The 21,305-nt window shown below is 41.1% G+C and overlaps 3 protein-coding genes across 6 annotated transcripts in view; 1 reads left to right on the top strand and 2 right to left on the bottom strand.

Moving 5' to 3' along the window:
• Positions 1-38: 38 nt before the first annotated feature.
• Positions 39-8,242, bottom strand: LOC139908699 (protein nucleotidyltransferase YdiU-like). 4 transcript variants are annotated; one of them, XM_071895489.2, is made up of 19 exons: positions 7,513-8,242; positions 6,930-7,048; positions 6,697-6,825; positions 6,507-6,571; positions 6,352-6,408; positions 5,103-5,201; positions 4,292-4,359; positions 4,018-4,105; positions 3,832-3,901; positions 3,418-3,490; positions 3,254-3,337; positions 2,998-3,127; positions 2,510-2,554; positions 2,307-2,388; positions 2,102-2,194; positions 1,850-1,926; positions 1,203-1,246; positions 939-1,018; positions 39-816 (listed from the first exon to the last, which is right to left on the bottom strand). In XM_071895489.2, exons 1-19 carry the CDS (start codon positions 7,742-7,744, stop codon positions 694-696), a joined length of 1,758 nt encoding a protein of 585 aa, XP_071751590.2. In that variant the 5' UTR covers positions 7,745-8,242; the 3' UTR covers positions 39-693. The 4 variants fall into 4 exon arrangements, with proteins under 4 accessions (XP_071751590.2, XP_078147503.1, XP_078147505.1 ...); XM_078291377.1 differs by having other exon boundaries at positions 6,697-6,828; XM_078291379.1 differs by lacking the exons at positions 4,018-4,105; positions 4,292-4,359.
• A 119-nt stretch (positions 8,243-8,361) lies between these two features.
• On the top strand, positions 8,362-15,446 carry pdss1 (prenyl (decaprenyl) diphosphate synthase, subunit 1). The gene is made up of 11 exons (XM_071895502.2): positions 8,362-8,502; positions 9,584-9,642; positions 9,767-9,899; positions 10,584-10,714; positions 10,940-11,081; positions 11,757-11,868; positions 12,294-12,403; positions 12,507-12,587; positions 12,862-12,975; positions 13,251-13,331; positions 13,930-15,446. Exons 1-11 carry the CDS (start codon positions 8,362-8,364, stop codon positions 14,068-14,070), a joined length of 1,245 nt encoding a protein of 414 aa, XP_071751603.1. The 3' UTR covers positions 14,071-15,446.
• A 1,341-nt stretch (positions 15,447-16,787) lies between these two features.
• abi1a (abl-interactor 1a) overlaps positions 16,788-21,305 on the bottom strand; it is a 49,435-nt gene continuing 44,917 nt past the window's right edge. The window contains 3 exon segments of the mRNA XM_071895432.2: positions 16,788-17,517; positions 18,583-18,768; positions 20,112-20,198. Of these exon segments, the coding sequence (XP_071751533.2) occupies positions 17,342-17,517; positions 18,583-18,768; positions 20,112-20,198 (449 nt within the window). The 3' untranslated portion in view covers positions 16,788-17,341.

Below are 21,305 nucleotides of genomic sequence, written 5' to 3' on the forward strand. Positions count from 1 at the left end.
TCTTATTGGATTGAATGAACAGGTCCATGTCCTGCTGTCATCATGGAAAACCGGCTGCCATTGGCTGTTTAAAACACATGATATATGACATAATTCTGAAGCCACACCCCCCTGGATTCCATTTCACAACCAATCAATGTTATTCCTCTGCAATGCTATACAATCCTCAGACACTGAGCCTGGTTTTCATTCAAAAATGATATGTGTGTTTGGGGGAGATGTTATGAATATCTGATACCATCAAAAGGAGAAAATCTCATATAACAATCTGGATCCTCAAAAAGCATCATGATTCAAGCTATTACAAATTCATTACAACATGATTGCTTCCAATGCAGCATCATCTTTGTCTTTATTTTGATGTCTGTCTTGAATTACATGATGTAGGCAGCTGAAAAAAAGCTTCACTAATAATCAAAATATGATATTTATGTGCAAAATACTGAGAGATTTCAGTTCTTTTCCCCTTGTGTGGCTATGAGAACTGTCTCTGATAGTCTTCCTCATAGTTTCTCTGTCACCATATCCATAAACAGAGCGTAAACTTAAAGAGAACAAAAGTACAAACAGCCACAACCTTGACATTTCAGACCAAATCTGTTCAGTCTTCCGACACACTGCTCGTCCCACACGCACCGCAGAAACTCAGCCATACGTCTTCTTCGATCTAGCATCTTGCCACTGAGGAGTCACTCAAGAGGAACAGCTGACCTTTAACCTCTTAGACCACAGTGGGGGTCTTGCTGCATAGCCCGCCTCCTCTGCAGTCTCTTGTGTAACATAGGGGAATGACAGAGTGCGGTGTAGTAGCTCCACCTAGTGGGGATGAACGGACACAGGATATGCTGCTAAAACCCCATCAAAAACTGTCACAGAAATGTAAAGGGTCATTGCTTCTGGTTTGGATTCTAAATAACAAAATATTGTCGTTTGCATACCTCAGAAAAATCATTGATCTCAGCTTTCCTGATAGCTGACTCCGCCATCCAGTTCCTCAGTATGTATCTAGGATTTACATCTGCAGGAATTATGAAAATTAGACAAGATGAATAGCCATTTTGTTATTTCAAGGTAAAACATCATCACAAAACAGCCATTTGTAAAAATGAATGCCTCACTATGACAATAAATCAGATTTCTAATACTCAAATCTGTCATGGTTGAATGGTAATCAACATCCCCATGTCCATTTTGTGGCTTACTTTTCATTCTGCGCTGACGATCCTCATCACAGTCATTTATTTGCCTGAATAGATAAAAAAAACACAAAACAATCAAAATCCATAAACTGATTTTATAAACTATATTAACCAAAATCCTTATGATCCATATACAAAGGGTTATGAGGGAATATAGTCTTTTCATACACAAAAATAGGATCTTCCTGGGCAAACTTTTCATATACTTCTTGTTGAAGCAAATATTCTGCAGTCTCTTTTGAATAAAGGAAATCACTGAATCAGTGATATCAATAATCAGGCCGAGTCTCAGTCTCTTGTAGATACAGAAGTTTATACGTGCACAGAGAGAACAAAGATGCAAGCTGGTGGCAGGTTCTTTGCTCTCTGAATAGAGAAGCAGAAAAAAATGATACAAATATGATTTTCAGTACAAAGAAGTAGTAGAAGGAGTGGATAGGGGAGGGTTGAAAATGTAACAATTGGGGTACTATGTGTGAGTTTCATGAAGTTGCATGAAGGATTCAGTACTTTTCCACTCTGCAAACACATACACACTAAAGAAAGAATGATATACTTAATACATATAAATGATCAAAGCTTAATTTCTTCCACACTTCTCATCAAAGCATATGAAACTCACTGGGACTAGGCCTGACATCACAGCTTACCTTCCGAGCCGGAGCAGGTACAGGCTGAGCCAATCAGAGAAGAGCTTGTGGGACGACAGGTCATCAAGAGCCCACATCTGATACAGAGAAAAGAGTTATCTCGATTCAGTAGTACCGGACACACTGTTTGACTGACAGGCGATCTCTGGGAAGTGCAGTGCAGTAACACCACAGCAATGAGCGCTCATAATCAAAGATGTTGCAAAAATCAAAACACGGATATCGCAGATTACCACTTCAAGGGTTATTTACCTGTGTGAAGTCCCTGTTGTGAAGCTGCTGGGCTGAAGCTTCACTAAGCTGCCTGAAGGTCATGGTGAAGTCTGACCGTGTGTCCTCCATCAGCTAGGGATGCACAGTGAAACAAATACCATATGTAAACAGCCACTAAGAATAACTTCCTTTGATAGACTAAGATGAACTGTCAGCCATTAAAGTAAGCATGCAGATTACTTGCCTTAAGCAGGAATGCAATGAGATAGCCATCAGCCTCTTCCTCACCAAGAAGCCCCAGCTTCGCCTTAAACAGCTGGTGGAACCTGCAATACACTAATGAGGTTAGAAAGTAGCACTAACACATTACTGTTTAATGCAGTAGATTCTGTGATATAGCATAAAGGACAAGACAGAGAAAGATAAACACGGTCACATGGAGCTTACCTCATCTGGTAAATATCAAAGTATCCTTTTACAATAGTTTTAGCCCTGGACAAAGACAAAGACAAAGAAAGAAGAAGACAAAGAAAGTAGAGATATCAATTTAGGCTAATCGTTACACTGAAACTATCTTTAATTTAAAGGGGCAATAAGTACGATTTTTACTGCACCATAGCACAAAATGGCCACAATATACAGTATCTGCAGGGGGTTGACAGGGTCGTTGATACCAATCAATACCAATGACTTAACGATTGCTTTGCAGGTGCTGAGACTTCTGGCTTGCGAAACTCACTTTCTAGCCCTTACTCTCTGTTTTGGAACAAAAACCCCACTCATTGAAATTTCAAGACACTCCCAATCCACTTGTGTAGGAGGTAATAAGTTCAATCAATGTTGTTGCAATTCCTACTTGTCACCAGTAGAGGTCGATAAAGGTAATAGATTACTTGATGCCCCTTTAAGACAAATCAATATCATGGTATATTTACCCCTGCCGCTGTTTGAGGGTGAGCACAGGACTAAGAGCCGCGAGCAGCTTCTCCAGGTTGAACAGGCCGACGTTGGCCTGAGCTCCGATGCTGTACCTCCCCTCATCGTCAGACGTGTTCGGGACAAAATCTGCAGAGAGCAAGAACACTCCGCTTGATATTTTACAAAAGACGCTAAAAACAGGAGAAAGAGAGGAAAGGAAAATGAAAGCAACTTTAAATGATATAAAAAACAGACAGACTACACTGGACATACCAGTGTCATATGACTCCATGAAGCCAAATGGTCCGTAGTCAATGGTGATAGACAGGAGACTGAAGTTGTCTGTGTTGCACACACCTGTTGTTAACACACAATAGATATCAGTAGAGGTCGGTACAAGCTGCGTGATAAAATAATCATCAAAAATGGGTTCTCACCATGTGCAAACCCAACTGACATCCACTGGGCAATCAGATGAGCCGTTTCATTTACCACCATGGTATAAAACACCTAGAAAAACACACAGCATGCAACAGTGAGGAAGTCATAATATACAGTATAATGCTTACAGGCAACTTACATAGTCACTATGGCCACTGAGCTACTGTATTGTGTATTCAACTTTAGCATGAACTTAAAATGGAAGAAAAACAATGGCAACCTGAATTGTTGAGAGCCTCTTTCCAATTACTTATTCACATCAATGGTACTGAACTCACTGTATGCTTATGTTTAATAGTTTGACTTAAGAAGTCTAGGGTAGAGGGAAGGTGTCTTATTTTTGTATATTATTTTCTTTGTTAACCCAAATAAAAAAAGAATAATAATTACATAATTTTCTCATGACTCACCAAATATTTATCTGGGTCAGCTGAATTGATGGAAGGAAAATGTTCTTCAATCACAAAGTTCAACAGTTTTCTAAAAGCAACAGGACAATAAATTGGCATTATATGTCACAGTATACGCAGTGGGAAGCCATAGCATGAAACAGTCACTGAATTTCTAAAGGAATCTGATAAAGCGACCGGTCTAACCTCAGGAGATCTAACTCTCCATACTGAGCCAAGATTTCTAACGATCCGATCCGAAACCATGACTTGGCCAGCCGGAGAACAACAGCTCCTGGGGATAAAACCCAAAATACTCAACTGTGATGCAGATCATGTCAATGGAGAAAACATTCAACTACTATGGAACGGATAATAGAAACAGTCATTGTAAATGATACCATATATGATGAGAAACTAAATGGAACAGTGCATGAATAAAATCAAAGTTTTGGAGTATTTTTGCACGAGTTTGCAGTACCTCTCTCTGTCTTCACATTGCCATTGTAGAACTGATCCCTCAATACTGGCTCCTCACTTACGATAAGACTGAAACAAAAGCGATAACACATTATCAGCTCAAACACAGTAACGACTCAACAAAACAATCAAAAGGTCAGGAGAACGTCACGCTCCTGGCTCCTAGATTAAAATTCCTTCCAAAACACGTTTGCCCTTTTGCAGGCGTCAAATACACTTTACCAGCCGTCAAAATCTCAAAGTAGGTAGTTCATCTTAGTTTATCAAGCTTCATGGCTGATGAGATCTTCCTCCAGAGATATGAATGTTAACAGGGAGAACGGTCTTCTACTGAGCCTGTCTGCTCTACAGGATCGGAAAAACGCAGGTCTGGAAAAGTCTGGAAAACAAATTTGATCATTTCCAGGTCTTGAAAAGTTTGTGAATTGGACAAAAAGTTGGGTAAAGTATGGGAAAATATCTTCTAGCTGTCCCAGTCTTTTGCCATATTGATATTTCTGGTTGTGAAGGAACATCTTCAGCTATAGAGTGATACGGCCTAGCTGTCATATTGCCCAGCTGCTATCAATATACATCTTACTGAACACTCACCAAATTCTTCAAATCCAGTCAAGAAATTAAGCTCTGCAAAAACTATGGAATTTTGAAAGAATCCTGGTTCTAATCATCTATCTAACCCGCAACTCCAGTCTTTCAATATTTATACATGGATTATAAACAGTCTCTTGATTCACCATTAGGCCCAATTGTTTTGCACAGACAGGAAATATTAGGCCTGTCTGCCATCATTTCTTCACCTCCATCCCTCTCACCTTGCAGCTCTGCTGGTGGGAACGCCCAGGGAATGCAGAGCTTCACTGCACAGGAATTCCCTGACTGAGGAGCGGATCACAGCTCGACCGTCTCCAGACCTGCGGTGACATGCATGTTTAAGACGGAGTCAGACAAGGGTACAGAGTATATCAAATGAAAAACAAGAGTGTGTTTTTGTCTTGCATTTATTCTTGAATTTTAAAGCTGCACTAGGAAGGATTTATATTTAAGAATACACTTGCCTTATAAGCCTAAATCACAAACTGGGGCTACAAGAGAAGAGCGCCCCATCCCCCTTAACTTAGACCCTGTAGATCCGGGTATGGAATCGGGTATCTGGTGTTTGGTATCCTTTGTCATAAGACATCACAGACCGGTCGGGTTGGTAAACATGAGCATGCTGTGTGCAGTTTACTGATGTCACGTAACATGATTTCTGGGTATTGAAGTTCAAATTTTTTAAATAGTTACTTCTCGCTGACATTTGAAGCCGCCAAAGTTGCCTACTTCAGCTTTAAAATCTCCTTTGTTCTCAATATATTTCACTTGCACCAAGACAAATAATCTTGTGTCAAACACTTAAACAAAGTGAAACAAAACAAGTTGAATTCATTTGAAACAACTTAAGAAGTGATACACCAACATAGCCACGCTAGGAGACAGTCTATCCATAATGTAACCAAGAGGTGTGATGAAAGACCTGAGCCAAAAAATATACAACATAAATGTTTTCTGAATACAAGATTAAAAGAACACGTGTTTTCAGTGTTTGCAGAAAAATTACAAGGTGTCAAGTGATTTTATCTTGTTTCCAGACCCATCATGATATTTTTAGTCAAATTATCTCACTGCACTGGCAGATAATCTTGCAAATTTCATTAAATTTCACTTGATACATGCCAATATGACTTCTTTCAAGAAATCATCTGGAAACAAGACACTTTCTCCAAGACAATTTCACTTTTACCAAGTAAATGTCCTGAAACAAGTTATATTATCATGAAAAATTTTTTTATCTGCCAGTGCAGTAAGATGATTTCACACAAAAAAAAATCCTAAAATATGCTTGATAAGTCTGGATACAAGATTAAATAACTTAACAAGGCTGTCAGTTTTTGCAGTGTAACAGCAAATACATTTACAGACTTTTTCTTGGAAGTTGTCACCCCAGTAGGGCAAGATACTGTAGAGGCCACACTGAAGATCAATCAAGAAAGAAGAAGAAGAGGAGAAAAAGGTGCAACATACCTTGAGTATGGCGTTTTCCCGGAGCCTTTAAGCTGGAGTTCCCATATTTCTCCCTTCCTGCAAAATGGCACATATCGAAACGAGAATAAGTTAGGGCTTCAACAAGAGAACAGCTTCTTATATACAGTATATGAAAGATTTAAAAATACACTCACCTGTTGGTATACTGACCAAGGGAATGTGCCCGGCCATCTCCCAGCTGACCTGCCCAGTAACCAAACTATTCAAGAAGAGGGAGATGGAGAGTTGTATTCATGAATAATTCCCAAAGAGGACATTTCATTAAATAAATGCAAGATAACAACAACACCTATTCTAACTGTAAAATCTCAAGACAAACCGTACCTGATGACCCCCATATCTGTGTGCTAGAGGGACAGATCCTGGCAGCAGTCTACCTCCACTGGCATAATGCAGGAAATCATCTGAACGGGTGACAGCAACGTCCAAATCTAAGATACCCTCAATGACATCCTGCTGAGACAAATCAATCATTTCAGGGAGATAGAAGTGAGTTTCCTTTGTTATTTCACTGCACTCTAACACACAGTAAAAGCTGGATAATGTTACAACATCACCTTAGAAACTGCTGCGAGTCTTAGCGGGCCTTTCAGCGGTGTCGGAACAGATTTGGAGAAAATGCAGTTCTTTACCGTGCGGACGAAGTTGCCGTCAACTTCATCGACTGGGAAAGCTTCTGCGGAGAAGAAAGAGTGGTGACAACATTAAATCATGCCTTGTATGTAGGGCTGGGTGATAATTCAATATTATCGTTTATCGTCTTTCAGTGGAATCATATGGTGATTTTGGGATATCGTGACGCACAATCCTGCTGTCTAAACTGATGATAATGAGCAAATTTTATTTAAAAACTCTGACAAAATGAGGTATGGTAGGAATATTATTTGAAAATTTCAGTTTTGTTTGACATCACACCCTAACACTACCATTTAGTTCAACAGGATGAGCATGAATTTGATTTCTGAACATGCGAATTTGCATGAGAGAGCCATATCGCGATATATATATCGATATCGACAAAAATCCTTATGAGTATCATGATATTGATTTCAACCATATCGCCCAGCCCTATTTGTGTGTATAAAAATATTGTACTGTTCTGTGTATACTGAACTGTAAAGACATAAGAATGAGTTTTACCTATGAGCTTCTTAGAAGACACTTTGAACTGGTCCAAGTCATGTTTGTGGTTTGCTAAACTCGTGTTCAGTCTGGATTTGACAGTGTGTTGGGACAGTTGGCTGCTGGATGCCGTGTCATCATGACTGTGGCAGTCTCGCTCAGCGCTTTCACAAAACTCTAGTACATATACAGGCTTGAAGTTGGCCGCTGCTACCAGAAAACAGACTAATATACTGTGGAAGCTCCACATTGTCAGCAACTACACAAAATGCAGCCTGAAAACCTGACAGGCAATGAGCTGATCAGCAATATTAGCAGTGATCTAGTGGCAAATAAAAAGGACTACGACCTTCAGTTGGTCATCATCATAAGGCAACACTAATATAAACAAACACAAATCAATTATACTTCCAGAAAAGCATTCATTTATGTTGTTTTCTTCCCTGAAAAGACCCTATCTTCATGCAACTTTAAACAGTTTAATACTACTAACTACTTACTATGAGTTTACATATAAAGATGTAATCCGAAAAAGGTGAATAAACTGGTGGGTAACTTGAATTTAGGTAGGTTTATCCTCCACTACGTCCTATTAGTTTACTACTTCTAGTTTAAAAATGTAAAATAATCTTCCCAAGAGATAAATAGTAGGATATATTTTCCATCTTCAGCTTACAAAACAACCACCGTCTGAATCTACCACCGCACTCCCGATAAAAGTTTACTTTTATAAGCATCCTCTCTTGTTTCTGAGTACTTCCCAAGGAGGTTCCCTGTTATGAAACGTCATCATACGTCGCCCGCTACTGTCTTCCGCTTCCTGTGCAATTTTATAACCTGTCCCTGTTGGGATGCGTGCTGTGGAACATGGCGGTTCCGTGGAGGCAATGTCGGAGATGGAGTACACACTGTACGGGCACGAGTTTATTTGAAACCATATGTCATTTTACCGGCAGGCCCGCTTCTTTCTCCGCGTCGTCTTGGAAACGAACGGGACCGGCGAACGAGGTGAGTTTTTGTGTGTTTTTTTTAGCGGTTGAAGCCGGGGCGGGCCGGCCGCAGCGCGAGCCGGGAGGGCGTACTGTCAAACCCCAAGAAGGTCACACACACCGCGCGGAGCTGTCAGTCGGTCTCAATGAATGGGAGTCCGGCTCGGCTTGAGCGGCTGTGTTAGTGCCCAGTCAGCGGCCTTTCCTCTGAATACAACTGTCATTTTGTCTTTTGTAATAGTTTCTCAACATGTGGAAATGAATGGTGTGTAGTCCCGGGAAGGTCCCGGCTGGTTCAGAGCTTCCTCTGCTGCATGCATTCAGGATTTAAAGGTCAAGTCCTGCGCTTGACATTGCAGGACTATTGCACTAATCCCTATCATTTACTTTGTCAGCTGTCCTCCTAACCCTATAACCACATACTGTAATAGAGTAAGTCTTCATTCATTCATTTAGGTTTTGGTATAGGCATGTTTGGTCAATTATAGCCCATGGTCATCATCTGTCAATAAACCTATCCTCAATGGCAGCTACATAATCTCTTGTCACCTGGTTTGTCAAAGAGGCTAATATGCTTATAAAGAGATAACAAGCTCAAAGATTGAAAACCTCCACTTGAGAAAAAAGTAAAATCTTTAGCTGTATGCACAAAGTCTAACGCTCTCTAAATCCAGTAAGGAGGGAAGAGAAGCTTGAAATTCAAAAAGCCTTTCTTGTCACGCCAACATGTTTTGACCATAAGGTTTTCATCAAAGACCTTATGGTCGAAGGGCGTTGGCTCTAAGCCATGACAATACAGGCTTTTTAAATTTGAAGCGTTTAGTTTCTTCCCTCCTTACTCGACTTGGAGAGCCATGGACTTTGTACTTACAGCTAAAGAGTTTACTTTTTTTTCCTCAGTGGAGCCTTTCAATCTTAGAGCTAATATCTCAGTTTTCTACAGATTTGATTCCTGTTTCCAATGAATAACCTATAAACCTAAAGACTTCACTACTATTTCTTAACCCACAAGAGCACCAAGTGTTACTCGTGTCTGCCAGGTTAATATTGTTGTTGAGCTGAAGTCATTCATTCATTGGTGTCATTATTTCACCTTTCAGGGCCTGCAGGCAGCACAGCCTGCACACACCAACTCAACCTTTAGCTCATCTTTTACCAGGTGAGCTGTGATGCGGTCAGCCTAAAGCCATAGACTACTATACTACTATATTTTTGTACATTGTCGTATTGGTCACCTTATTTTTCAATGACGCCTACTGTTTGTATGTTTTTTACCCCCCCAGGCACAAATCGAGGCTGCTGTTCCCCACACCACAGTTATGCTGTTGCAGAAGGATACACAGCGATGCGAAGCTGAAAGACCCCTTCACACTAGCTCAGAAAGACCTGACACATTTATACGATGACATCAGAAAGGTAGTCGCATTCCCGTATTTCATCATCAGAATAAAAATTAAAGTAAATTTGCGTAAGGAATTCGACTTGGAGGGTTGCTCCCAGAGGTCAAATTAAACATTAAACATAAACGAATACAAAATTATAGAGGTGGTTAAGTAGTATAAAGTATTTGTGCAAAGTAGTATATAAAACTAAATAAATATAAATATAAAATTGCTTTATTGTATAAAAATTAAAACTCATTTGGTTTCATATCATCAAATCCTCATTTTGGTTTCAGTTATGCCATGCTCTTAGCTTCATTCCTCATATGCCTTGTTTCTGAAATTGTATTAAATTGTCCAAATTTGACCGAAATTGACTTTTTGAGGCCTGGTAAACTGGAAAAAAATACCTGCTCCTTTCTTCTTGGTGACCTCACACCTGCTATGTGGAAATAATGTGTAAAGTTTCAACTAATGTTAGGCTAGTTAAGCATCCAGGCAGCAGAGAAAGGGGAACCAAAATTTGCAGAAGTTTGACTGGCTCACTGTCAGAGAGAGTGCATGGTGGGCAGTAGGTCAGAGTTTGCAACAGACTGACTGACTCTTACTGATTTATCCATCAAGACAAACCGGCATTTGGCGCTTGGCGGGTGCTAATGTCTGACCTTGATTGTAAAAGAATTAAAAGAGGTGTGTTTTGTTCCTCTGTGCTGCACAGGAGCTGTTAGTGTCCAAAGCAGAGCTGAAGTCCCTGTGTGACTACTACTTTGATGGGAAGGGCAAAGCCTTCCGACCAATGATAGTTGTCCTGATGGCCCGGGCGCTCAACATCCACAGCAACAGAGACGGGTGAGACATCAGGCAACATGTGCTCGCTGTAGACCTACTGATCACAAAGAAATATTTACCGTTTCACCGTTTACATACCTAACACAACTATCCACAAGTGACCTGGGATAACACACTGGCACCGCACCCTGTGATAGCTCTTTTTATTATTATATGAAGCGTGATCCACTGTGTTATTTCACCTGACTTCCCGCAATTTGTCGTCTCTCTTTCTCGTCTCTGTAGAGATTTGCTCCCAGGGCAAAGGTCCATAGCTATGATCTCAGAAATGATTCACACTGCCAGCCTGGTGCACGATGACGTCATCGATGGATCGGACAAGCGGAGGGGGAAGAACACTATCAACGATGTGTGGGGCGAAAGAAAGGTGTGGGAAATTAAATCGGTAGCTAGCAAGCCGGCCCGGCAAGTTTACTCTGCTGTCACCTTAATTCAGAAAACACTTTAATACCTGTTCTCCTTGTTCGAGATAAGATGAGATGAGATAAGATGAGATGAGATAAGATGAGATGAGATAAAATGAGATGAGATGAGATAAAATGAGATGAGATAAAATGAGATGAGATAAAATGAGATGAGATAAGATGAGATGAGATGAGATGAGATAAGATAAGATAGCACTTTATTGATCCCCTTGGGGAAATTCAGGAAAATGTGAAAACGTTGTAACTCCAATTTAGGTGATTTTTATGTTTTCACTTCACTTGAAGGATTTGCATGTTCTTCTACATACAAGGTTACAAGACACAAGGTTTTCACCTGACTGCAATGTGTTGTCAGGGTGCCGTGGCTCTGACTCACGCACTCCTGACTATTGATTGTAATGTTGGTGAAGTTGGAATTTGAGCCCGTGCTATTGTTAAACTCATTGTAAGCCGCTCTGCATAAGAGCGTCAGTTAAATTCCTAAAACAGACATCCGCATGCTTTCTCCTTGTGAAAAGGCTTATATTTTCTTCAAATGACGTTGCTCTGGAGTATTTGTATGACACCGATAACACTGTTGACGCTCGGAATGACTAAGTGTAGTTTTTACTTTCCAGGCTATCTTGGCAGGAGATTTCATCCTCTCGGCTGCCTCCATGGTGATGGCCCGTATCGGAAGCAACACAGTGGTATCAGTGATGTCACAGATCATAGAGGACCTGGTGCGAGGTACAGCACTCAAATCATTCATATCATTTTGTGAATTTCATCAGTGAAAAGTTATACTTGAAGCTGCACAAGGCAACTTTTGCACATCGGCGGCTCCAAATGCAAGAGGTAACAGTTTGAAAAATTTGGACTTCATTAACCGGAAATCCTGTTATGTGACATCGGTAAACTGCACACAGGATACTTTATACCAAAGGATACCAAAGGGACGAGAGAGTGATTTTGGGCAAATAGGGCGAATCTCAATTAGTGGCGATGGGACAGTCTTCGCTATCGCAGCCCCACTTTGTGATTTTAGGCTGATAAAACCGGTGTATTTCTACATAAAATGCCTAGTGCAGCTTTAACTATTACATTTTCACAAGATGTCTTTCTGCCCATATAAAAAACACAGTTCCCTAATCCATGATGACTGTCCCTCCCAGGTGAATTCATGCAGCTAGGTTCAAAGGAGAACGAGAACGAGAGATTTAAGCACTACCTCGAGAAAACCTTCAAGAAGACGGCGAGCCTTATCGCAAACAGTTGTAAAGCAGTATGTACGTTCTATCTCCACACAAATAACGCCGACGTTGACAAAAGCCTCGTTTCCCGCACGTTAAAATTTTTTGTTGACTGGCTCTCCTCCTCCATTCAAGGTATCGGTTCAGGTTAATTCTGATCCTGAAGTCCATGAAATAGCCTATCAATATGGGAAGAATGTTGGCATTGCATTTCAGGTAATTCCTTTTAGCAGACTGCTGGAGTCTTATTTCTCATCTATTGTTGTCTGTATTTCTTATCAGCTAAATCATGTCAGCCATCTGTTATTCATTTGATAAGTGAAACCCAATGCTCCATTAAGGAATAACAAAGATTTCGTCTGCTGGATGGCTCTTTCAGTACATTTGGAATGAATCCAGGCCGTAATGGTATTGATAATTGCTTCTTAATTGATCTATCTGGTGAAGTATATGACATTATAACATGGGTTTCTTTCTGTCCGTCCTCCAGCTGGTGGATGATGTGTTGGACTTCACATCGTGTGCCAATCAGCTGGGGAAGCCGTCGGCCGCGGACCTCAAACTGGGTCTGGCCACCGGACCGGTCCTCTTCGCTTGTCAGCAGGTGAGACTTGGCGTTGTTGGCATGTCAGGTGATCATATTGAGATGTGCAGTGCAGCTTATTTCAGCCCAAGAACAGGATAAAGAGGATAGAGAGAGGGGATATCTATTTTGGGGTTGGGAATACTAGTGTCCAGATGGCTGTGCTCCACAGTGTCTTCCTATTCATAGATACTGCACACATGTGAAACAAGCTCCTAGATCATACAGACACACACACCATGCTTCAGTCTGACTTAGCTCAGTGTTTAACTTCATTTGTTTTAAATTTGTTTCAGTTTCCTGAGCTCCACGCGATGATAATGAGACGGTTCAGCTCTAAAGGAGATGTAGATCGAGCCTGGCAGTATGTTCTCCAGGTAAGACCAATAATACAACAAGATGAAGGTCTGCTGGTTCTTAAAATCATAAACTGAGTCATCTAAATTCAAAGCCTAGAAAGGTCTTAAATACAGTTTACTGTACATTTTTGGGAAAAGTTGCAACCTGAAAATGTATCAATATTTCGAAAACACAGATGGTTCTATCCTCAATAACATATTGTGAAAGGAAAATGTCTTAATGTGACTCATAACTTTAATAGTAACCCATAACATGCTTTGTATTTAAAAAGCATTTGGTCAGGTTTTTAGATGCAAAGCAACTCATGGACCTGTAAAGTCACTCAGCGCACAGCTATTTGCATAAATGTCTTGGTGAATATGATGAAAAGCTGACTGCAACTGAGGTGCAAAAAAAGTGCAAATTACCCTCACAATAAAAAATCTTGGGGATTCTGAACCTGTGTTTTTACTGGGCATTTCCCTGATGGGACTGTGTGTAACTGTGTGAATGAAAAGCAGGGTGTTGCTGGAAAAGAACCTGTGTGCTCAGTTCTCTGGATAAACAATGAAAAAAATGTGAAATCCACTGTGATCTGAGCACTCTGCCTGTTGTCTGCTCTCTCTTCTCCCTCAGAGCGACGGGGTGGAACAGACCCACTACCTGGCCCGGCGCTACTGTCAGGAAGCCATCAGGCAGGTCAGCATGCTCAGACCCTCCGCGGAGCGAGACGCCCTCATCAGGCTCACTGAGATGGTGCTCACCAGAGACAAGTGATCCTCCGCCCACAGGCTTCACTTCAGGCAGCTACCTGTGGTACACGAACCCCAGCCCCTCCACCCCGCTCTCCCACCCTGGTTGGGGTCGGACTCGTGGCAAACAAGGGGAGAGTAGCGGTGGGTGTTGGTTACGTTGCTGCTTCGTTTCGGAAGGACCCCTGCTGCTGGTTTTAGTGCCAACTGTGGCTAAATTGAGCAGCACAGCGATGTTGTTACCGTTGTGACTTAAAAGGAAAAACACTTAACTGCCAGAATCAGAGCAAGGGGATCAAAACAACATGCAGGGGTCCCTCTGAACTGTGATCTGTTGTTTCACTTGACCCATGGCTCTCTCCACCCCTCTCCAAAATATACATGGGGGCGGGGAGAGGGCGGTTTACTGAACAAATGAATGATATGACACATATGTATAAGTGGTTTTCAATGCAACTTCTTTTTTAAAGTCCCCATGAAATGAAATCCCATTACTTTTACTTCCTGGAAAACAGCGCATCGTTCATGGTGACCGCATAAATATACATTTCTAACCAATAAAACAATCCCGCCCCTCCTCCACCCCTCCCATCAAATAAAACTGCCTTTCTCTCCCTGACTCATATTCAATCGGTTTAGGCCGCAGCCACACTCATCTGTCGGAAAACAGACAGAATTATTGAAGGATAAATTTCTGTCCCTCGGGCTGTTTTGGAATGAGAACGCGGCGGGAGAGGCAGAAATACAGCGGCCTAGCTTCGCTCACAACGGAGCTACTTCATAGAAAAAAGAAGAAGCAGACTATACAGTATGAATTAGATCAAGAAGAAGAATCAAAAAGAAATTGACCTGGAAAACCTAAACAAAACCAACTGGTCAACCTCACTGCGTTATGTCCCGCCCCAACATCCTGTTTCAACAGGAAGTAAAGATGGCATTTCATGGGGTTTTTAACTTGAAACTTCAAATTTCCTAAATGGCATCATAGTGAGGGGTTGGACCGGTATCACGACTGACAGATCGCACTGAAAACCACGACTTCACACGACTGTCACTGCATATAGTACTGTAAATGCAGCTGCCTCCCACACCTCAGACCAGCTAACTGTAACTGTAACTCAATACAGTTCATGTCTTGCTAGTGCTGGGGTGTGACGGCGTTGCAGAGTCTATGTAATTCCAAATGAGATGGAAGAGCATCACTGTCATTGGTGTGTATGTGTGGATCTGTGTTATGACTTGAGAGATCCGTCCGCACCATTTATAGGCCAAAAGTCATGTGTTTTGTCATGTTGACTTGTATAAAAATGCAAAATGTTATGAGGATACTTCTGTAATGAAAAGTGACCTATAACAGCCAAGGCCTTAACATCCACAGTGATCATGTACTCGCATTAAATTAAAAAGTATTTTTTAAAGTCGAGGCTCTGTTCCTTTTTTTGATTGCCGAGTGACCACAACCATGCCTGTTGTACATAGAATCGTTTATTATAAAAGACTGTACATTAATTTTTCAATTAACATATTATATATACAAATTAAGGGCAGAGAGAGAGAGAGAGAGAGATACGATTCAATATTTCTACCCATGAAATTGAGCTGGAACACTTAATTGTTTTTGTTGGATATACTAAAGCAAACAGACAAAATATCAAGGCATTAGCTGCAATATCCTGAAACGGTAAACGGTGACACAGTTAATGTTTGCAAGGATAAAGACTCCTGACTTCACTTTGCATTTGGAAAAACTCCCAACCTCAAAAGTAAAAAAAAACAAACGATAAGTCATGTTGTTACTAAAAAAAAACCTGATGTGTGCATGTCAGAGGGGCGATGAAAGAACGTGAAATGGCATCGAGATTGATTTCTAGACCTGAGTTATGAAACCTAACCCATAGCAGTTCATTGTTGCTGTGTGAAGACTGAGGAGGTATACGAGTTGTTACGTTGGTCTCCGTTGTATCTGAATGTATCTGAATTGTAAAACGGCAGTGTTAGGCATGACAAGTCCAGTCTAGTAACACTGCATGACTTACCACCTACCATCCATCATAACCACAGTCCATTAATGCCAGTCACCAGATGGGTCCTTATTAACCGACGGATTTTTGACTATCTACAGATTTTGTGTGGATTAGTAAAAAGTTAATAACAGTGATGTGACACAATCTTTAAAAAAAAAAAAAAAAACGTTAGATATTAAGCCAAAATGGTCAAAAATGGAATGTGTTCTCTCGTCAAGCCTTTTCAAATTGTGACCTAAATGTATGTAAAGATGTAAAAAAAACAAAAATAAAAATTCAATTTCATGATTTTAAAATGTTCAGATGCAAATCAGCATTTAGAAAATGAAGACCACATGAAGTTCACAAACGACTTCTGAGTCTAAACAATTCAGTGATTTCAACAGTATAATAAAAGAACCAAAAGGGTGTATACATTTACAACATAATGGAAGCAATAATGGCAATAAACTTAAGGTTACAATATATCTTTTAGAATTTTGCATGCTTTTTAACGCCAAGACTGAATTTCAGGAGTAACTCGTTTGCCTTCAAAATACGATACACAATTTCTTTTAATTTGCTAAAAGATTGATAAGCCACCTGCATTTGTTTTCAGAGCAGATGAGGCTTATGGAGTTGAGAGGAGGAACTTGGTGGAAAACCTGATCCAAGACAGAATAATAATCCTAAACTGGGGACATATCACATCCGTGTGGCGGGCAGACTGCTTATTTAAAAAAAATAAAAATAAAAAAAAATCGACATTCACTGAATTTACATTAACAGAAACCCAAGTGGCTGCAGCTCACATTATATACAATTGACAGTACTAACACTTTCACTGAAGGTGCATACGTAACATTAGAATTTTATTTGTTCCATCAAGCCTAATACTCTTTAATGCACAATGAATTAGCGATGGCCATTTCAAAATCCAGGCAAGAACGTCGTATATCCTTCAGCTGTGTCGCCCTCGTCTTTGGAAAAATCCCTAGACCACAACCTGTGTGAGCAAGTGGGCAGTCCAACTCTTTAGAAACTTTATTTTTCTTTTACATTTTCCATAAACGTCCCCCACCCGCCCATATAACACCAAAAATAAACTAAATAGATATTACTTTTTCATTTATTTGCAATCGGTAAGGGAAAGAACATTCTGTCATATCAAAAAAGAAGATCATACGGTTTTGTCTACACATCTTAGGAGTCAGATCTGCTGTCATTTCCGTCAGTCTCTCAGCGGATATGATGTGACTGAATAAATAGACTTGTGTTACTGCGGGGTCCCCTTCAGTCGGCATAGTGCATGATGGACTCCACGTAGTTCCCGGGGAACAGGCCGGTGACGCCGCTGGAGACGCCTTCGAACCAGCCGTCGTCGTTCTTCTTGATGATGTAGATGATCGCCCCCTCCATGAAGGACAGCTCGTCGTCCTTGTCCTTGGCGTAGTCGTAGATGGCGACCACTGATCAGGCGAAGAGGGAGGGGGGGGGGGGGGGGGGATGTTAGTGCGTTTCAGGACAAGGTTAGGAAAGAGAGCAGAGACGATCACAGGTATAAGAGACATGAAAGTAGAGGTGGGGACTCGAGTCACATGATTTGGACGAGTCAATTTTAGTTGCTGGAGACTTGATGCATAAAGAGAATACTTGAGACTTGACTTGACTTGGGTTCTGGTGACTTGGGACTTGACTTGAAAGTTTCTAAAGTCTCGATAAAAGATCTTGTGTTTGTGTAAATGACTTAGATTGAAAGTGATGAGATTTGTTCCAGCAGACTAATTTATTGAAGTTGAAACTGATTATAGAAATCAAACTCATGATGCTCTTACCAAGTTTTTATCCTATTAAAACCATATTGCATTGAAAAGTCCTAGATATTTAGTTTTCTTTAAGATATTAAATTGATACTGGACTCTTGATTTGTTCTGACTTGACTTGCTGTTCTACATTTAGACTTGTGCCTCAAGACTTAAGACTGAGTTGGGACTCGAGCAAAGTTGACAGCTCTGCATGAAGGCATTGATAGCAAAGTACCACTGGATGAACTATCCCCACTGAATCATGAAATTTCTAAGCTGTTTGGTCTTTTCTGGCTTCTGATTAGGTCCAGAATCGATTTTAAAATTATTTCTATTGGTTTTTAAATCTCCTGACAGTCTGGCACTGACTTATTTATCCGATACGCTTGTTCCACACGAACCAAACAGATGCCTCAGATCATCTGACACTGCACTTTTCACTTTCCTAACAGCAAGAACCAAGATGGCTGGGGAGGCAGCGTTTAGCTTTTATGCCTCCTGCCTTTGTAATAGCCTCTGAATTACATATATATATTTACTTTTACATAAGTGTTTATACTTTATACACTTTTAAATGTTGGGTTAGGGTTTGTTCTCATCTCCCTTTATGATGTTGGTCATCTTGTCTCTCTTACTGGCTTTCTTTTTCATGGCCCTGAACTATTTTAACCAAGTTGCTAAAGCACACTGTTGTATGAAATGTGCTATATAAACAAAATTTGGACACACCTTTTTCAATGTAGTTCTTGGGGGCCCACTGTGGATCTCCGTCGGCGTAGGGGTCGTTGTAGTGAACGACAGCAGCGTCCTCCTCCTCATAATCCACCGGAGGAGGCGGCGGAGGCGGAGGAGAGTCGTCGAACATGGGCAAGTCATCTGGAGGCGGAGGGGGAGGAGGGGTGGGAGTATCTGCAACTGGTGAACGACGAGGAGTAGACGGAGAGAAAGCGAGATTACAAAAAAAACAAGATTACAAACGAGTAGAACGCACAGTGGGGCCGAGAGATTTTCCCGGTCAGGTTCGAGAAAAACCTCAAGGCCCGGTCAAAACATTTGGGCTGCGCATGCCACCAAGCCCTGGCTGTAGAGGAGGCGGCTGAATCATGCAAAATGAAGGCGGGGGACATGCGAAACATGCGTGTGTACGTCAGGTATTTCGACGAATTAATTCATGGTAACCGGTTTGCATCCGAGACTTCACTGTTAGACTTCCTCTGGATCACTTAACAGGATAACATGCAGTATGTTAAAGCCTCTTAAGTGGTTCATGTAGTTTGTGGCTGTGGAGCGGTGTTCATGCACGCACATACAGAAAGAGGGATTTGCACGGGATTTGTGTTCTCTTACATTATCTTCCTAAGATTATCATGTGCTGCTGTGCTGGGTCATGTTGTTTAGTAAGTGACGTAGTCGGTTAGAGAATTTGTATGACAGCGAACACAACAGATCACTATGATAAACAGCTGTTCAAAATATCAATACCTCATCTAACACAATAACTGCATCAAACCTTATTCCTAATTGTAAACCACAGACATCTCAAACTGCTTTTTGTAAGGAAATACTGTATATCCCAGCAGCACTGCAAGTATTGTACCAGCAGGGGGCAGCAGGGAGTCCCATCTTCTCTTAAACCCTGTTCTGCAGTGACCTTTTGCACTTTTTCCCCCCCCAAACACCCGTCATTCACCTCAGCTCAAACCTCAAGTGCTGCGAGTATGTTCAGCATTTGAATAACGAGCTTCAATCAACTATAAAATTGCATTAAATTGAGTCATATCAGACATGTACAGTAGGTGGCAGCCTCAACAATATCTCAGCTGGTTTTCACCTACACATAATTTAAAAGAAACATTCATAAATGTAAACCAATAAAGGAGAGATTTATGCATCACACAGCACACAATACTTTCTTCTACTGCCAGGCACTAGATTATTCCAGCAGCTTTGTATTTTGCTTTAATAGGAATTAAAGCTCTATTGCTATTGAGAAACAGAAACCAAACTGTTCTAGGTTGTAGCTCAAGGAATAAAGATGCTTCCAAGTTACATAAAAAAAAAAAAAACCTTGATAAGACACCTTGACCTTATGAGACACCGTCTTAAATAGCTAATTGTTGTTAGAGGGTGGTACAAATTGTTCTCGACAGACAGAAGGGAAAGAGGAGGAACAAGCACAATGCATGCTGGGTGTTTCTGGAAATGGGGGTGGTGGGACACAGATAAGGGTGGGAAGTGTGTCTGGCCTCTGCACTTACTGCTCTCCTGCATCCTGGCCACAAAGCCAGTCAGAGGGATCTGTGGAGTCAGCTGGGGCATGGGGGGAGGAGGGGGAGCGATAGACACTGAAAGCCAGCAGAAGAAAGAAAGACAGACAGACAGAGAAAGGGAAAGAGAGGGAGAGAGAAAAAGAGAGAGAGAGAGAGCTAATCAGTCACCAAGAACTTACAGAAGACAGTTAAAGGAGTGAACCCCCGATCCCAAGCAAACACAATACTGACAGAGAAACCGAAGAAACGCGCGTTAAACGCCAGAGGTGTGAGCTTTTGCATGTGATGTGACAGAGTGACGTGACACAGATCAGACACACATGTGGTAAGCGTGTAAAGTTCAGTGACGTCAGCGGCCGTGATGAGATTTCCCGCGCTGTCTGGAGGTCACAGAGACCACAGAGAAGGATAAACCCAGTCGGGATTAGTGTTTGATTGTTGTCATTCAGGCGTTTCCCACTTCTCCTGAATCAATCCAAAGGGAAATAATTGCCTGTCCACGACCAGAAGGTGGCGCTGTTTGCCATGAACATCCGTCACCCTCAACCCTAGTCCCTGGTAAGGCCACTGAGCTCCCTTCAGCCCTGTTAACTGTTATCTACCTGAACTGCATCAACAGTATATTTGTAAAGTAAAGACGGTGGACGGGTCAGAAACAGATTATTCAAATGTGGAACAAAAAGATACAGGGAGTACAATGCAGGTTGATGTAGCAGGCCACGATTTAAATTGCTCTCATTGCTTTCCATCCATTTCTTTTCAGATTTTTGTGGCTTTTCCAGGACATTTGAACACCACCAAAGTTTGGGACTAGCGCTGAAAGATACTGACAAAAAAATCTTAATTGCGATTATTTGACAGAATATTGCAATTGGGATTTAAACTGCGATTCACCTCATCACAATTTTTTCTTGTCATACATTTTTTCGAACTTTAGAATCGTTTAGAGAAAAGTGATTTTGTTAAAAAAAACCAATAGATGTCAGTGTGCAGGATTTACTGAGTTTGAGTATGATGAAAGGTTTTCACCAATATTGTACTTGATTCATGGACCAAAGATTACCTGCAGCTCTAAAACACCTTGTTTAGAAATCCATTTTGGACGCCCCTCTCTCTTAAGCAATTAATTGCAGCTTCTGCGATTTGGAAATTGCAGAAGTTCATATTGCGATTTCGATTTTT

The sequence above is a fragment of the Centroberyx gerrardi genome, chromosome 22 (genome assembly GCF_048128805.1).
Source record: "Centroberyx gerrardi isolate f3 chromosome 22, fCenGer3.hap1.cur.20231027, whole genome shotgun sequence".
NCBI classification, from domain to species: Eukaryota; Metazoa; Chordata; class Actinopteri; order Beryciformes; family Berycidae; genus Centroberyx; species Centroberyx gerrardi.

Bases quoted from the DNA above. Each gene is read 5' to 3' on its own strand.
- LOC139908699 (XM_078291377.1), bottom strand. From the start codon at position 7,744: ATGTGGAGCTTCCACAGTATATTAGTCTGTTTTCTGGTAGCAGCGGCC. The intron at 6,409-6,506 runs GTGAGTGTATTT...GCCATTTTGCAG, and splicing joins CTTGGTCAGTATACCAACAG to GAAGGGAGAAATATGGGAAC. The intron at 2,195-2,306 runs GCAAGTAATCTG...GTGCATCCCTAG, and splicing joins TCATTGCATTCCTGCTTAAG to CTGATGGAGGACACACGGTC.
- pdss1 (XM_071895502.2), top strand. From the start codon at position 8,362: ATGGCGGTTCCGTGGAGGCAATGTCGGAGATGGAGTACACACTGTACG. The intron at 10,715-10,939 runs GTGAGACATCAG...TCGTCTCTGTAG, and splicing joins ATCCACAGCAACAGAGACGG to AGATTTGCTCCCAGGGCAAA. The intron at 11,869-12,293 runs GTACAGCACTCA...TGTCCCTCCCAG, and splicing joins CATAGAGGACCTGGTGCGAG to GTGAATTCATGCAGCTAGGT.